The sequence below is a fragment of the Somniosus microcephalus genome, chromosome 18 (genome assembly GCF_052327205.1).
Source record: "Somniosus microcephalus isolate GS21.2 chromosome 18, FLI_Smic_1.0, whole genome shotgun sequence".
Classification (NCBI taxonomy): Eukaryota; Metazoa; Chordata; class Chondrichthyes; order Squaliformes; family Somniosidae; genus Somniosus; species Somniosus microcephalus.
Window position 1 is genome coordinate 6,540,559 of NC_141004.1, and position 18,463 is coordinate 6,559,021.

The 18,463-nt window shown below is 48.8% G+C and overlaps 1 protein-coding gene across 1 annotated transcript in view; it reads left to right on the forward strand.

Annotated features, from left to right (window-relative positions):
- The window catches only part of LOC147104992 (synaptophysin-like protein 2), a 28,730-nt gene extending 27,197 nt beyond the window's left edge, over positions 1-1,533 (forward strand). The window contains exon 6 of the mRNA XM_086010988.1: positions 90-1,533. Coding sequence (XP_085867114.1) covers positions 90-215 — 126 coding nt within the window. The 3' untranslated portion in view covers positions 216-1,533. The remainder of the gene's footprint in view (positions 1-89) is intronic.
- Positions 1,534-18,463: the final 16,930 nt, after the last annotated feature.

Below are 18,463 nucleotides of genomic sequence, written 5' to 3' on the forward strand. Positions count from 1 at the left end.
AACTGGAAACTCGAGGACTGCTTTCCAGACGTATTTCACAGATCAAGATGTCTGAAAATGGGCTGTTAATTCTCCTTCTCTCTCCGCAGATATTTGGCTTCATGAACTTCATCCTGTGGTCGGGCAACAGCTGGTTTGCCTATAAAGAAACCTCGTGGCACAAGCCGGCCATTCCACAGGATGTTGCCGAGCAAGGCACTAATGTGGAACACTGATGTGATCGCCAGCTGCCCCGTTCCCCCTCCCCCCGTTTCCGTGTCCCGTTCCCCCCCCTCCGTCCCCCTCCCCACCCTCTTACAGAAGAACCTTGTTCAGACGCCTCGGGGCAGAGTTGGGCCGCGCGATCAGCCTCCAAGTGCCTAACCCAACGGGGAGAAATGATTGGCTTTTGGATTTGAAACATCCAATCAGATCATAGGATTATCACTTCTGTCTCGTTCGCAATCCAAGCTGCCCAATAAAGTGACTGTGTAGGTGTTTGGGGACCTGTGTAAATCGCTACACAGCCGAGAGGGGAGTGGGAGGGAGTCCCATTGAGCCATGACCTCACTATTCTGCACCACCTACCCCCCTCCCAATGATTACAAGCGATCCCTGCACCTTAAGATGACTCTTCACTCCCCCGACGCTGACTCTTTTATAGAGAGCTTATTGCGTTCAAATGATACCCAATTGCTGATCTCGTGGTAACTGTGTGCCTGTTGTATCCTCTGATGAGCTTTAACGCGCACCAACATTGGAACAACAGCGGTTAATCTTTTTAATTAATTGAAAATATTGGGACATAGCTCACTCCAGGCCTCAGAGTAGGCAATTCCATATCTTGGGACTAGGCTTTAGCTCCAAGTTCTGGATTGCTTGGGGCTTAAATATAAAAGAGAACGGGAGATCTTTCTGACAATGCACAGACACCGTCCTCCCCATCCCTTCCCTACAGCCCTGGAAAACCTTTGCCCAGTAACATTATCACTTTAAGAGGATAGAGTGCATCCTTCCAGCAATCTATTATATATGTAAATTACTTCTGATTCCACAGAGTGTCAAAGGTATGGAGGGGGAGGGTGGGGGTAAAGAAAGTTTGTCAATTCAGGCTGTATTTCTTTCTGATTTGTAGCCTAATGCTTGCAAGCTTCCTGCCAGCATGCAATTGAACTCTAAGTGACCTCTGTCCATGTTTCCTGACAGGTCGACTTAAACCGGGCTCCTCCTCAGCATTGTAAAACACTGTATTGTCTAGTTTCCTTTGGACAATGCCATGGGGCAATCGCTTAGTAAAACAAAACAAAAATAATACATGGGGCTCTTTCCATTTTGCAAACCCCCCCCACCACCAATTTACGCTCTTGTTACAGTTTGCAGGAATTCTGAAGGGTTTCTTTTTGTGCTGATGTGTTGTGTGTTTTGCCCCTGGTGTGTTGATGATTGGAAACTGATGTGTGTTTATCTAGCTGCTGAAACATTCTTTGGAAGGTGAGGCTTCACTGAGTTTGGTCGGGGGGGGGGGGTGCGATTTGTGAGCCGAGAATTTTTTTTTTTTAAATGATCTGTTGGCGTTACTGAGAGTCAGCGCTCTGCTTTTATTCTGTCCGATCATTTCAAACGCAAGCCCCTTGACTGCCAAGCGGCTGCTCTCTACGGTGGGGAAGCACCAATAGGCAACTATCGCCCCTTCACCCAAGAGAGGGCGAGAGAGGGGGGGGGGTCTCATAGGGACTGGAAAACCTCAGGCGGGGGGGGGGGGGGGGGGGTTTGGAGGGGCTACAATGTGGGTTTGGGAGCACTTGCGGGGGGGGGGGTGCAGATCGTTCAGATACGGGGGGGGGCTATTAAGCTCGATCCAGGGGTGGGAGGGGGGCTGGGTTGGTTTGCGAAGCAGGGTCTAGCACATACTGGCTGGGGGTTAGACGGGAAGGCGGGGAGGGCTATTGGCACTTGCTTGCGAGTCGGTTCACTGCTCGTCTGATCATTCACCCCAAACACTGGCCTCATGATCTATAAATGTTTCCTGTTTCTCAGGGAGCTGGTTTACAAAACATTGAGATTTTTCAAATGAACGCAAGCTGTGAACAGGGTGGGGAGGCACGCCCTTGCAACGAGTGTGAGTGTGAGCGTGTGTGTGTCACATTCCCGCTGATCAGGCGTGCAAACAGCTTCCTGCTTGTGTCGACAAACTGTGACCTTAATGCTCGGGGAAAATGTAGCCTTCCGATGGCTTGAAATTTTGCGATTGAAATAAAACTATGGAATGTCTCCGTGTGTCCGTGTTCATGTGTGGGAGGAGGGCGGAACGGGAAGGAAGAGGGTTGCAACCTTCAATCAGCCAGGAATGGCCACTGCTGAGACCCAGTCACCAGCTCTCGATGCAACTCTCCCTGTCCGTCGCTCAGCGAGTTCAGAAATTACAACAATAACAGCAACAACTTGCATTTATATAGCACCTTTAACATAGTAAAACGTCCCAAGGTGCTTCACAGGAGTATTTTAAGACACACAATTTTTACACCGAGCTACATAAGGAGAAATTAGGGCAGGTGACCAAAAGCTTGGTCAAAAGATGAGAAAGAAAAAGTAAGACTTGCATTTATATAACAACAGAAAATGCTGGAAGCACTCAGCAGGTCAGGGAGCATCCGTGGAGAGAGAAACAGAGTTAACGTTTCAGGTTGGAGACCCTTCGTCAGAACTGGAAAAAGCTGGAGATGGAACAGGTTTTAAGCAGGTGCGGAGTCAGGGAAAGGTGGGGTGGGGAGGAGAGAACTGAAGGAACATTCTGTGCTAAGGGAGGAGGCAGGAAAGATAAAATGTTGCAGATGAGGATGGCAAAATCATACAGCCTGAAAAATGGGGGCAGGGGTTTACAATCTGAAATTGTTGAACTGGATGTTGAGTCCAGAAGGCTGTAAAGTGCCAAATCGAAAGATGAGGTGCTGTTCCTCGAGCTTACGTTGAACTTCATTGGTGGGACATGATCCCACCACCAAACACATCTTCCCCTCACCTCCCCTTTCAGCATTCCGAAGGGACCGCTCCCTCCGCGACACCCTGGTCCACTTCTCAATCACCCCTAACAGCCCCTCCCCTCCCCACAGCACCTTCCCGTGCAAACGCAAGAGATGTAACACCTGCCCTTTTACCTCCTCCCCATTGTCCAGGGCCCCAAACACCCCTTCCAGGTGAAGCAGTGATTTACTTGTACTTCTTGCAATCTAGTATACTGTATTCGCTGCTCACGATGCGGTCTCCTCTACATTGGGGAGACCAAATGCAGATTGGGTGACCGCTTTGCGGAACACCTCCGTTCAGTCTGTAAGAGGGACACCGAGCTTCCGGTCGCCTGTCACTTTAATTCTCCACCCCACTCCCACTCAGACCTCTCCGTCCGCGGCCTCTTACACTGTTCCAATGAAGCTCAACGTAAGCTCGAGGAACAGCCCCTCCTCTTCCGATTAGGCACTTTACAGCCTGCCGGACTCAACATTGAGTTCAACAATTTCAGATCAGAACCTCGGCCCCTATTTTTCAGGCTGTATGATTTTGCCATCCCCATTTGCAACATTTTATCTTTCCTGCCTCTTACTTAGCACAGAATGTTCCTTCAGTTTCTTCCTCCCCCCCCCCACACCTCCCCCCCTGTCTCTGCACCTGCTTAATATCTGTTACATCTCCAGCTTTTTCCAGTTCTGATGAAGGGTCCCAGACCTGAAATGTTAACTCTGTTTCTCTCTCCACGGATGCTGCCTGACCTGCTGAGTATCTCCAGCATTTACTGTTTTTATTTCAGATTTCCAGCATCTGCAGTATTTTCAATTTCAATTTCAATTTTATTGGCCACATAACTAAATACAAGAAGTGTAATCTAGTCAGTGAAATGCTTTTTTCTTGACGAGCCGAGAGCACCAAGAACACTGAGCTACCTGGTACGCACGGAGCTCGCAAGGACGGCAGCCATCTTCATCGGCGCCATCACAAAAAAACACATACCGACATATACACGCATACATACTTTAAATATAAATAAAGCAGACATAAAATAAATAAAAGACATAAAAAGACAGCACATAAAATGAACAAGCAATAATGTAAAAAAAGTAATTTCTACAGTAATTACATTGATATTTCTACCCAGGCTTCTAGAATAATCCCTGGTTACAGGGTGGCCGCACTGGGAGAGCATCGTGAGGAACTCACAATTTATAATTAAATAAATTTAAATAATTAATTAATTAATAAAATTAAATAAATAAAGTGCCCCCTCAGTCTTTCTCGATGTTTCCATCTTGGTCTCTCTCGATGTTTCCTCTGTCTTCCTCGATGTTTCCTCTCAGTTTTTCTTGATGTTTCCCCTCGGTTTCTTCCACACACCTGGCCTGCACATTACCCCTGGCTGTCCAACTTGGCGTCCTGGTAACCGGGTTCCGCTCCAGCTCTCATCCTTCAAACTGTCACTCCAGCTCTCGACCTTCAAACTGTCTCTCCAGCTCTCACCCTTCAAACTGTCTCTCCAGCTCTCATCCTTCAAACTGTCTCTCCAGCTCTCGACCTTCAAACTGTCACTCCAGCTCTCGACCTTCAAACTGTCTCTCCAGCTCTCAACCTTCAAACTGTCACTCCAGCTCTCGACCTTCAAACTGTCTCTCCAGCTCTCGACCTTCAAACTGTCACTCCAGCTCTCGACCTTCAAACTGACTCTCCAGCTCTCGACCTTCAAACTGACTCTCCAGCTCTCGACCTTCAAACTGTCACTCCAGCTCTCGACCTTCAAACTGTCTCTCCAGCTCTCGACCTTCAAACTGTCTCTCCAGCTCTCATCCTTCAAACTGTCTCTCCAGCTCTCGACCTTCAAACTGTCACCCCAGCTCTCGACCTTCAAACTGTCTCTCCAGCTCTCATCCTTCAAACTGTCTCTCCAGCTCTCGACCTTCAAACTGTCTCTCCAGCTCCCGACCTTCAAACTGTCTCTCCAGTTCTCATCCTTCAAACTGTCTCTCCAGTTCTCATCCTTCAAACTGTCTCTCCAGCTCTCATCCTTCAAACTGTCTCTCCAGCTCTCGACCTTCAAACTGTCTCTCCAGTTCTCATCCTTCAAACTGTCTCTCCAGCTCTCATCCTTCAAACTGTCTCTCCAGCTCTCGACCTTCAAACTGCCACTCCAGCTCTCATCCTTCAAACTGTCTCTCCAGCTCTCGACCTTCAAACTGGTATTTTCTTCTTGTACCGGGGAGAACTCCCCTGCTCTTCTTTGAAATAGTGCCATGGGATCTTTTATGTCCACCTGAGAGAGCAGACGGGGCCTCGGTTTAACGTCACCTCTGACAGTGCAGCGCTCCCTCAGCACTGCACTGGAGTGTCAGCCTAGCTTTATGTGCTCAAGTCTCTGGAGTGGACTTGAACCCACAACCTTCTGACTCAGAGGCGAGAGTGCTGCCCACTGAGCCACGGCTGACACAAAAGAGGTGGGAGCATCTTGAAGGAAGAAAGAGAGGAGGAGAGGTTTAGGCAGGGAATTCCAGAGATTAGGGCCTCGGCAACAGAAGACACGGCCACCAAAGGTTGAGTGATTATAATCAGGGATGCTCAAGAGGGCAAAATTAGAGGAGCACAGATATCTCGGGGGGGGGCGGTTGTGGGGTTGAAGGAGATTACAGCGATAGGGAGGGGCGAGGCCATGGAGGGATTTGAAAACAAGGATGAGAATTTTGAAATTGAGGCGTTGCTTAACCGGGAGCCAATGTAGGTCAGCGAGCACAGGGGGTGATGGGTGAGCGGGACCTGGTGCGAGTTAGGACACGGGCAGCCGAGTTTTGGATGACCTCAAGTTTATGTACAACAATGAACTGAGAGGTTTGAACTGAGAGGTTTTAACTATCAGGAAAGATTGAACAGACTGAGGGGAGACCTGATAGAGGTCTTTTAAATTATGAAGGGGTTCGATAGGGTAGATGTAGAGAAGATGTTTCCACTTGTTGGGAAGACCAGAACTAGAGGCCATAAATAAAAGACAGTCACTAATAAATCCAATAGGGAATTCAGGATGACTGCTCTTCTTTGAAATAGTGCCATTGGATCTTTTACATCCACTTACAAGGACAAGTTAAACGTCTCATCTGAAAGACGGCACCTCTGACAGTGCGGCGCTCTCAGCACTGCACTGGGAGTGTCGGCCTAGATTTTGTGCTCAAGTGTCTGGAGTGGGACTTGAACGCTGACTCCGAGGCGAGAGAGTGTGCTACCCACTGAACCACGGCTGACACCGTAACAGAGCAGGATGGGACCCAGTACCGTCCCCTGGCCTGTGCTGTGTCCGCTAATCTTGGGGAGTGCCCTGGTCAGGTGGCTGAAAACTGGCCTCAGTGCTCCTGAAATAATCAGCCAGGAGCCTGGCTCCTGATCACAACCCAATGGCCCAACCCCCGGCTGCCAAGTGGATATGTGAGTACAGAATAGGGCTTGACTCTGAAGCCTCCTACAGTTGAATAGGCTGCTGATGTGCACTGTCTTGATTCAAATGGGGAAAAACAGCCAGTTGGGTGAGGTAGTGGAGGCTAGCCAGTGCTTGTGGAACGTGCCCCAGTGCAAGCAGTGCCTTCGGGGGGGCGAGGGGGAAATGTTATTCACTTGTCTTTCCCCCCAGACTGAGTGGGAACTCACAGAGTGATCCAGTTCACCCATTTCCCCAGTATCACTAAATAATTAAAAAGGCTGATGGAATGTTGGGGGTCAATTTTCTGGCTGCCGTCGGGCGGCTTTTCATGCGGCCGAGGGCCGAGAATCAGCGAAAAAGCGGGTCGGGACCCCCCCCTGCCTGATTCCCCGCCCCGTCTGACTTTCGGACCGCCGTTTCCCCGCGACCCACTTCAGTCCCGGCCGCCGCTGGCGGGACTGGTCGTCGGCACACTAATTACCAATTATCAGCTTGTTGAGGTAATTATTCCGGGGCCGTTGCAACTTTGGGGCTTTCCCCACATCAACCCCACTGATGAAACCTGGCGTGAAGCTTGCCGGCTTGCTTGCTGTCAGCTGCAGGTCAATCGGAGAAGCTGCGATTTAAAGGGACAGCACTTGTATGTTGAAGGACCTTGTTGCAGGTTTGGGGCTACTTCTTCAAGGCTTAGGCACAGCTGTGGAAGGTTGGAGCCTCACACACTTCTCCAATGCGATCTCCTGGGAAGCCCCTCTCGCCACCCTCACTCAGCGCTTCCTCAGCGGAGGCATCTACCAGAAACATGGGACGCCTTTTTTTCCTTCCCTTCTTGCCATTAGAGGATCTCCAGCAGCAGAGGCGGCAGCCGCAGAACCAGGAACAGCAGGATGAGCACCAGGAACAGCAGGATGAGCACCAGGAACACCAGGCTGCTGCTCACTCACCTGAAGCTGCACAGGCCAGAAGGGGCCAGTGCTTGGAAGTGGCTTGAGAGCACTTTGCTGCGCTTTAGGGGGCCATGGGGACCCGTTTCTGCACTGGCAGTCCTACTCAGAAGGACTTCCATGAAGATCTGGTTTCTCTGTTCAACAGATGGCCAACGCTCCTCAAGAGATGTCATTCTCTTATGAGCACTCACCATGTTTTCCGTACCCTGGCGAGTTATCTCCTCCATGGAGGTTGCCAACCTTTCCATGGTGATGCGTTCATGCGCCAATGAGTCCACAAAGGCTCTGCTCATGGTCGCTATGGACTCCTCCATTCGCTACACACTCGCAGCGACCCTGGAGACAAAACCTGCCAGAGACTCCTGAATCTGTGCATGGAGATCCATCACCTCTTCTCTTGCGGATGGACCCAGAGGCAGAGGGTCGACATGCAGCGCAGCTGAGCTGAGCTGGCAGAGTCCTGCGCCCTCCGACGAGGACTCTCCACTGCTGTCCCTGTCTCCAGAATCTGCTGAGGCTCACTTGTGAACTGTGAAACACCAGGTGACAACACTACTCTATGTCCCGAAGGTCCCCCCGAGGTGTGAGTGTCTGCGCTGGTGCTGGGTGCGCTTACTTCTGCTGACGCTGCGCCCTCAGAGGTTGGAACTTCCTCTGAGGAGTCTGGCTGCACAGCCTCTTCCTCCTCCACAGTGAGGACGGGGGCTCTGGATGGTACTGTGGGGGAGTAAAGGAAGGAGTTAGAGATGTAATGCCAAGGTTCTTCTGGTGACTCCCAGCGAGTTGGCATCTGCTGACACCTGTATCCATGCAGCATTGGTCTCAGTGGGAGGCCTCTTCCTCCCTGACCTAGGGAAGAGGACCTCCCTGTGGGCCCTAACCCCATCCAATAATGGCTGCAGTGAAGCCTCGTCGAATTTGGAGGCAGCTCGGGGTCTGGCACTGGCCACAGCTGCTGCAGGCTCCTCTGCCATCCTGTGTGGTTTGTTTGGAAGCCTTCAGAGGATGCAGTGCTTGCTATGGACCTTGAAAGCACCACAAAGGATGACATCATACTGTGGGGATTTCTGACTCGAATTGGACAATTAGCAAGGCTTCCCACATGCTGGGAATTAATTGGCCACTTGAGGGAAAATTGCGTGGAGCTGGCTGACACTTTTTTATGTGTGTCAGAAACCCCACATTCAGGGAAACCCGACCATTTCCCACACAAGCCGAAAATCGGGGCCTTGGTCTTTATCTCAGGGGGCTGGAATACAAAGGGGTGGAAGTGATGCTTCAGTTGTATAAACTTCTGGTCAGACCCCACCTGGAGTAACTACGTTCCGTTCTGGGCCCCGCACCTCAGGAAGGATATCTCGGCCTTGGAGGGGGCGCAGCGCAGATTCACCACAATGATACCCCGGGGGCTAAAAGGGTTAAATTATGAGGACAGGTTGCACAGACTGGGCTTGTATTCCCTCGAGTTTAGAAGATTGAGGGGTGAACTAATCGACATGTTTAAGATGATTAAAGGAGTTGATCGGGTGGATACGGAGAAACTATTTCCTCTGGTGGGGGGGAGTCCAGAACTGTAAAGTCTGTGGGTTGTTTAGTTAATTAATACACAGACTACCAGAGTAACTTAAAACAGGACTTTACTATTCGAAGGTCAGGGCGAATCTGCCCAGTAAATCCTGACACAGCACTTATATACCGGTGGGGTCACCGTCGGTATTACAGTATACAGAAGCCAACAAAGTAGTGCAACACCTAAAGTAGTTCTCTTAAAGGTGGACGGTTACATACAATAGTTCTCTTAAAGGTAGACGGGTACATACACTACAATCCTCCCTTTTTAGCTTACAACATACTGATTCCCCATTAAACATACATTATAACATATATACAACTTTATGCAAGACAGTTCACAGATTCAGTCTCTCTGGAGGTTTCCGGACTCTGTCCGGATAACGCCTCGGTGGTGTCGTAACTCCCGGCGGGGTAGTAGGTGCTTCTGGCAAGGTCGATTCGGCTTGAAGGACAGTGTCAGGTTCATCTGATTCCAGTATTACCAGATCGGAGGTAGGTGTTCTGGGTATCTCTGTCTCAACATTAACCGTGTAAGGTGGTGGAATAGGTTGGCCATTTGTGGCTGACCCTATGATCTGGTCAACATGGCGCCTTATTATACTGTCCCCAATGTCCACCGTATACATCAACGGCCCTAGCCTTTTTCCAATAGTTCCAGGCTGCCATTTCTCGGTACGGTAGTCCCGGGCCAAAACTTGTTGACCTATCTGAAAAGATCTAGTTGGCCTTTCATTCATGCCCTGGATTGCCGGTTCTCTACGTCCCTTCTGACGTTTGGCTTAAGCAAATCCAGCCGGCATCTTAGTCGTCTATTAAAAAACATCATAGCGGGAGTTTGATTTGTGACCGCATGTGTTGCATTCCTGTACGCCAACAAGAAGCTATCCACCTTATGTTGTAAGTTAATGGCTTCATTACCCATGGCCTTTATGGCCTTCTTGAAGGTCTGGACAAACCTTTCAGCCAATCCATTGGAGGCGGGATGGTATGGGGCTGACGTGTAGTGCTTAACCCCATTGCTCTTTAAGAATTTCTTGAATTCTTCGGACACAAATTGCGGTCCATTATCAGAACAGATCTGTTCCGGCAGCCCATTCCTAGCAAACATGGTCCTTAACACTGTGATGGTTTTTTCCGTGGTGGTGGTGGACATCTTTATTACCTCCGGCCACTTGGAGTGTGCATCCACCGCTATTAGAAACATTAAGTCCATAAATGGACCAGCAAAGTCGATGTGTACCCTTTGCCAAGGAGATGAGGGCCACTCCAATGGATGCAGAGGAGCCTGTGGTGGCGCGTTTTGGACCTTCTGGCATCCTAGACAGCTCTTAGTGATTTCTTCGATGTCCCTATCAATGCCTGGCCACCACACAAACGCTCTTGCTAGGTTCTTCATTTTCACTCCACCCAGATGTCCCTCGTGCAGCTCCTTTAACACCTTCTGTTGAAGTTTGGGTGGAATCACCACTCTAGATCCACACATCAGGGTTCCTCGACACACTGACAGCTGTTCTTTTCTCTGCGAAAATGCTGGCAGTGTTGGTTCGCCCTGTGCTGGCCATCCCTCCACCGTTAAATCATAGACTCGTGAGAGAGTCGGGTCATTTCTTGTTTCGTTTTCGATCATCGAATTTGTTACTGGTAGACATTCCACTATGGATGAGTGGAACATCTCTACCAGGTCCACTGTAGTCGCTTCTTCTACTATCAGCAATGGCAAGCGCGATAACCCATCAGCATTTCCATGCTGTTTGGACCTTTTGTATTCGATGTCATATTGGTGTGCCCCAAGTAACACGGACCACCTCTGTAACCTTTGCGCTGTCATGGTGGAAACGGCCTTGTTAGGGTTGAATATGGACACCAACGGCTGGTGGTCTGTCAGTAATGTGAACTTCTTGCCCTGCAGGTAATGATTGAATTTCTTTACGCCCCACACAAGGCTGAGGGCCTCCCTATCTATTTGAGCATAATTTCGCTCCGCGGAGGTCAATGATCGGGACGTGAATGCCACTGGCCTTTCCGAGCCATTTGGTAACTTGTGTGACAGTACTACTCCAATTCCATAGGGGGAAGCATCACAAGCTAGACGAAGAGGTAACGTTGGGTTGAAATGAGCCAACACTTCTTCAGAGGTAATCAACGCCTTGCTTCTGCGAAAGGCCTTTTTACATTCCTCACTCCACTTCCATGGTACTTCTTTCCGCAACAGAGCATTCAGCGGATGCAGCACCGTGGATAGATTCGGCAGAAACTTGTGATAATAATTAATCAACCCCAAGAATGATCTTAACTGTGATATGTTTTCCGCAGCGGGGGCCTTCACGACAGCTTCTATCTTGTCAGGTGACTTGTGCAGCCCCTCTCGGTCAATGACATGACCGCAGTACGAGATCCGTTTTTGGAAGAACTCACATTTCTTGCGATTAACTCGAAGGCCATATTCCTTCAACCTAGTGAGCACCAGTTTCAAATTTGTGAGGTGTTCTTCCTCGTCTTCTCCCGTAATCAGGATATCGTCTAAGTAACACTGCGTGCTTGGAATTCCTTGTAATACCTGCTCCATGGCCCTCTGCCAAATTGCTGGAGCCGAAGCTACCCCAAAAACCAGTCTATTATAACGATACAAGCCTCTGTGTGTGTTGATGGTGAGGTACTGACGCGACTCTTCCTCGACTTCCATTTGTAAGTATGCCTGTGCCAGGTCTATCTTGGTGAAGTGTTTCCCTCCAGCCAACGAAGCAAAGATGTCTTCAATCCGCGGAAGCGGGTATTGTACCGTGTGAAGCACCGGATTCACTGTGATCTTGAAGTCTCCGCAGATGCGGACCTTCCCCGGTCCCCCTGGCTTGTTACTTGGTGAAGACTTCATGACGGGAACAATGGGCGTGGCCCACTCACTCCAGTCCACTTTTGACAGTACCCCTGATCGTTCAAGTTCTTCCAGTTCTGCCTCCACAGCAGGTCGTATCGCGTAAGGTACCGATCTGGCTTTGAAAAATTTTGGGCTTGCATGTTCTGCAATCTTAACCTTTGCTTTAATTCCTCGCAGTGTTCCCAGTCCTTGCTGGAATACCTCTTTAGCTTCGTCCAATATTCTGGACAACCGTTCAGGTTTGACATCTTCCTTTCCGGAATCTACCGTCATGGTGTTTAGTGAATGCCAGTCTATCTTTATTTTCCTGATCCACTCCCGTCCCAGAAGTGGTGGACCTCCCTCAGGCAACACATACAGGTCCATCCTTTGGTGATCTTTGTCCTTGTATCTCACCTTGACTTCTATCTTTCCGATGGGGTATACTTTGTGCCCCGTGTATGTCTGCAATACTAGTTCCGTATCCCGTAGGGGAATATGCTTGAATAACTTTTTATAATCATGCTTATTCATGACCGTCAACGCCGATCCGGTGTCCACTTCCATTTTCACTTGGACTTTTGCAATCTGTAGTGTGATCCAGATAGCTTGTCGGTCAGCTTCATTACTCACATTGTGAATTCTCAGACTATCCAGTTCCTTGCAGTTGGAGTGTGAGTCCGAATTCTGTTCTTCCGGACTCTTCCTAGTCACCTCATGTACCTTCCTGTACCTCTTTTGTGGTGACTCATTATTGTTGGTCTTCTTTCCTGACCGGCATACCTTAGCTATGTGACCGAGCTTGCCACATTTCCTACATTCCTGGTTTTTAAACCAGCATTGGTTCTGGTCGTGTGTTGTCTTCCCACAACGATAGCATTTCGTTGTACCCGAAGTAATTTGCTGCACACTGAGTGCCGCTGCCTTTAGCTGCATTTCCGCCGTTCCTTTCGCTGCGGCTTCGTTCGATGCAGCAATAAGGACAGCCTTATCAAGTGTAAGATCGTTCTCTTCGAGCAGTCGTTTTTGTGTTTCTTCCTTCGACATTCTGCACACGAATTTGTCTCTGAGTGCCTCTGCCAGATCTTCCCTAAACTGACAGTGTTTCGCTAGCCTACGCAGTTCAATCAGGTACTCCGCGTTGCTTTCCTCTTTCCGTTGCGTTCTCGCGTAAAATTTGGATTGTTCCACTAACATCAGTGGTGCAGGGTTAAAATGATCCTTCAGGACAGCAACAATATCATCGAAAGTCTGATCCGCCGGTTTAGCGGGTGCTAGTAGATGCTTCAAGAGCCCGTATGTCTTCACGCCCATCGAGTTTAGCAAGGTTATAGCTTTGTCATCTTCTTCTATTTTATTGGCCTCACCATAGATCTCAATGCGTTCCACATACGTGGCCCAGTCTTCTACCTCGGAATTAAAATCGTTGATGTTACCACGCTTAGGCATCTTCCTCTCTTCCTGATAACACCACGGATTATTTCTTTAAATTTTCTTTTTTTTTCTTCAAGATGGCGGTTCCCGCGAAAATGGCGGTTTCCCGCGCTTCTGTCTTCTTCTCCGCCTAATGGCGGCTTCCCGCGTTTCTTCCCCTGGCGGGAGGGGTACACTTTCCCCACGGGCGACGGCCGCTGGCTTTCAGGTTCACAGCCTGCGCGTCGGCTTCAGTGCTTTCCCTTTTCTCGGCAGGGCAACCGGCGCTGGGTACACCCCGTTGATGGCGAACAGTTTCAGCCGCTGGGCTGGCTCTCGCTCAGTTCCCCTTGCTCGGGCTCTGTCTCTCTCCCGCTTGCTCGGCTCTACCGGCGCTGGGTACACCCCGTTGACGGCAAACAGTTTCAGCTGCTGGACTGGCTCCCGCTCAGTCTCCCTTGGTCGGCTCTGCCTCTCCCGCTCGCTCGGCTCCCAATCGCGCCTCCCAGCCCTCTCGCAGTCCGGTGCTTCCCTCCCCGGCTGCGGCTGAGTTTTTATATCTTCCCGCGCCTACGCTCCCGGTCGCAGCGCTTCGTGGCTTCGGTCGCTGCCCGGCCTTTTTCGCCGGTCGCGGTCTAGCTGTCTCACGACGCCGTTGCGTCCCCAGCCTGTCTGTACCGCGGCTTCCTTGCTCCACGCTGCCCCAGTCTCAGCGCCTCTGGGCCCGACTTCTGTCCGGCTCCTTTCCCCCTCGACCGTGGTCGAGTGCACCGCCCTTATCCTCCAGTTATTCTTTTTACTTTTCCCTTACTCACAGTCACCGTGGCCGGCTTGCTTCTCGTGCTGATCGGCTCACTCCTCACCGTGGCAGAAGGGACAGTCAGTGCCTGTTGCTGATGGAAGTCTTTGTCTCTGAATTCTTCCTCCTTTCCAGCTCTGCAGACTCGAGTTTTCTCCCAGCAGAATGACGAGGGCGGTTGCCTCTTCTCGACGCTCGTTAACTGCTTCGGAAGTATTGTTGCCGCAGGGTACGATCGGACTCGTCGCCACTGTAAAGTCTGTGGGTTGTTTAGTTAATTAATACACAGACTACCAGAGTAACTTAAAACAGGACTTTACTATTCGAAGGTCAGGGCGAATCTGCCCAATAAATCCTGACACAGCACTTATATACCGGTGGGGTCACCGTCGGTATTACAGTATACAGAAGCCAATAAAGTAGTGCAACACCTAAAGTAGTTCTCTTAAAGGTGGACGGTTACATACAATAGTTCTCTTAAAGGTAGACGGGTACATACACTACAAGAACAAGGGGGCAGAACCTTCAAATTAGAGCCAGGCCGTTCAGGGGTGATGTCAGGAAGCACTTCTTCACACAAAGGGTGGTGGAAATCTGGAACTCTCTGCCCCAAAAAGCTGTTGAGACCGGGGGGGGTCAATGGGAAATTTCAAAACTGAGATTGTTAGATTTTTGTTGGGTAAGGGTATTGAGGGTTACGGATCCGAGGCGGGTAAATGGAGTTAGGTCGCAGATCAGCCCTGATCTCATTGAATGGCGGAATAGGCTCAAGGGGCTAAATGGCCTCCTCCTGTTCCTATAACCATACATGCTGCACTCCCTCAATCAAGGAACATAAGAACATAAGAAATAGGAGCAGGAGTCGGCCATTCAGCCCCTTGAGCCTGCTCCGCCATTCAATAAGATCATGGCTGATCTTCGACCTAAACTTCACCATCCTGCCCGAACTCCATATGCCTTGATTCCCTTAGTATCCAAAAATCTATCGATCTCTGTCCTGAATATACTCAACGACTGAGCCTCCACAGCCCTCTGGGGTAGAGAATTCCAAAGATTCACCACCCTCTGAGTGAAGAAGTTTCTCCTCATCTCAGTCCTAAATGGCCGACCCCTTATTCTGAGACTGTGACCCCTGGTTCTAGACTCCCCAGCCAGGGGAAACATCCTCCCTGCATCTACCCTGTCAAGCCCCTTAAGAATTTTATAGTTTCAACGAGATCACCTCCCATTCTTCTAAACTCTAGAGAATATAGGCCTAGTCTACTCAATCTCTCCTCATAGGACAATCCCCCCATCCCAGGAATCAGTCTAGTGAACCTTCATTGCACTCCCTCTAAGGCAAGCAGACCACAGTAGTCCAGGTGTGCTCTAACCAAAGCCCTATATAATTGTAGTAAAGGAGATCAGCAAATACATTCCTACGCCAAAATAACCGAGACAAAGAACTCACGTTTACTAAAGTGCTTCGCAAGCGATGATGAAGTGCAGTCAGTGGCATATAGAGAAATACCACAGGCAACTGGACATTGCTCATATAGACAAATACCACAGGCAACTGGACATTGCTCACATCTCAGAACAAGCACGTAAGATGAACGACTTCCTAATCTATTTTTGGTCAAGGGAAGAATGTTGGTCCCGGGACACCGGGGAGACCGCCCCTGCTCTTCTAACAACTTTAACATCCACCTGAACAGGCAGACGGGGCCTTGGTTTAACATCTCATCCAAAAGATGGCACCTCCGACAGTGCGGCACTCCGTCAGCACTGCACTGGGAGTGTCGGCCTGAATTATGGGCTCAAAACACAAGGGGCACAACTTGAACCCTCAACCTTCTGAATTTGAGGCACGAATACTGAGCCAAGCCGAGAGCGAAATTAGATTCATTGAAATTTACGGCCCATCATGTCTGCGCCGGTCGACAAAGAGCTATCCAGCCTAATCCCACTTTCCAGCTCTTGGTCCGTAGCCCTGTAGGTTCCGGCACTTCAAGTGCATATCCAAGTACTTTTTAAATGTGATGAGGGTTTCTGCCTCTACCACCCTTTCAGGCAGTGAGTTCCAGACCCTCACCACCCTCTGGGTGAAAAAAGTTCTCCTCAACTCCCCTCTAATCCTTCTACCAATTACTTTAAATCTATGCCCCCTGGTTATTGACCTCTCCGCTATGGGAAATAGGTCTTTCCTATCCACTCTATCTAGGCCCCTCAGAATTTTATATACTTCAATCAAGTCTCCCCTCAGCCTCCTCTGTTCCAAAGAAAACAACCCAGCCTATCCAATCTTTCCTCATAGCTATAATTCACCAGTCCTGCCAACATCCTCGTAAATCTCCTCTGTACTCTCTCTAGAGCAATCACATCTTTCCTGTAATGTGGTGACCAGAACTGCACGCAGTACTCTAGCTGAGGCCTAACTAGTGTTTTATACAGTTCAAGCATAACCTCCCTGCTCTTATATTCTATGCATCGGCTTATAAAGGAAAGTATCCCGTGTTCCTTCTTAACCATCTTATCTACCGGCCCTGCTACCTTCATAACATAAGAAAAAACAAAGTTAAAAGCTCTCTATCTGAATGCATGCAGCATTCATAACAAGATAGATGCGTTGACGGCACAAATAGATACAAATGGGTATGATCCGATCACCATTACAGAGACAAGGTGACCAGGGCTGGGAACTCAACACTCCGGGCTATTTGATAATTCGGAAGGATAGACAGAAAGGAAAGGGAGGTGGGGTGGCTTTGTTGGTAAAACATGGGATCAGTGCAGTGGTGAGAAGTGATATTGGCTCAGAAGGTCAAGGTGTAGAATCGGTTTGGGTGGAGATAAAAAATACTTAGAGGCAAAAGTCTCTGGTGGGCGTAGTTTACAGGCCCCCAAACAGTAGCAATGCTGTTAGACAGAGTATAAATCAACAAATAATGGAGGCCTGTAAAAAAGGTACGGTAACAATCATGGGGGATTTTTATCTCCATATTGATTGGACAAATCAAATTGGCCATGGTAGTCTGGAGGAGCAGCTCATAGAGTGCATCCGGGATGTTTTCCTAGAACAGTATGTAATGGAACCAACCAGGGAGCAGGCTATCTAGGAACTGGTACTATGTAATGAGATAGAATTAATAAATGATCTTATAGTAAAGGATCCTCTAGGAAAGAGTGATCATAACATGGTTGAATTTCAAATTCAGTTGGAGGGTGAGAAAGTTGTATCTCAAACCAATATCCTGATATTAAACAAAGGCAATTATATTGGCATGAAGGCAGAACTGGCTAAAGTGGACTGGAAAAACAAATTAAAGGGTAAGAAAGTTGAAATGCAGTGGCGGACATTTAAGGAGATATTTCATAACTCTCAACAAAAATATATTCCAGTGAGAAAGAAAGATTTTAAGAGAAGGGAGCACCATCTGTGGCTAACGAAGGAAGTAAAGGATGGTATCAAATTGAAAATGAAGGCATACAATGTTGCCAAGATTGGTGGGAGACCAGAGGATTGGGAAATTTTTAAAAACCAGCAAAGGATGACTAAAAAAAAATAGAGAGATGAATTATGAGAGTAAACTGGCAAGAAATATAAAAACAGACTGTAAGAGCGTCTACAGGTATATAAAAAGGAAGAGAGTAGCTAAAGTAAACATTGGTCCCTTAGAGGATGAGACTGGGGAATTAATAATGGGGAACGGGGAAATGGCAGAGACTCTGAACAAATATTTTGTATCTGTCTTCACTGTAGAAGACACTAACAACATCCCAATAATGGATAATCAAGGGGCCACAGGGAGTGGGGAACTAAAGACAATCACTATCACTAAGGAAATAGTACTCAGTAAAATAATGGGACTAAAAGACGACAAGTCCCCTGGACCAGACGGCCTGCATCCCAGGGTCTTAAAATAAGTGGCTGCAGAGATAGTGGATGCATTGGTTGCAATGTACCAAAATTCCCTGGACTCTGGAGAGATCCCAGCGGATTGGAAAACTGCAAATGTAACACCCCTATTTAAGAAAGGAGGGAGACAGAAAGCAGGAAACTATAGACCAGTTAGCCTAACATCTGTCGTTGGGAAAATGCTGGAGTCCTTCATTAAGGAAGCAGTAGCAGGGCATTTAGAAAAACATACTGCAGTCAAACAGAGTCAGCATGGTTTTAGGAAAGGGAAATCATGTTTAACAAATTTGCTGGAGTTCTTTGAGGAGATAACGAGCAGGGTGGACAAGGGTGAGCCAGTGGATGTGGTGTATTTGGATTTCCAGAAGGCATTCGATAAGGTGCCACATAAAAGGTTACTGCATAAGAGCTCACGGAGTTGGAAGCAATATATTAGCATGGATAGAGAATTGGCTAACTAACAGAAAGCAGAGTCGGGATAAATGGGTCATTTTCCGGTTGGCAAACGGTAACTAGTGGGGTTCCACAGAGATCGGTGCTGGGGCCTCGACTATTTACA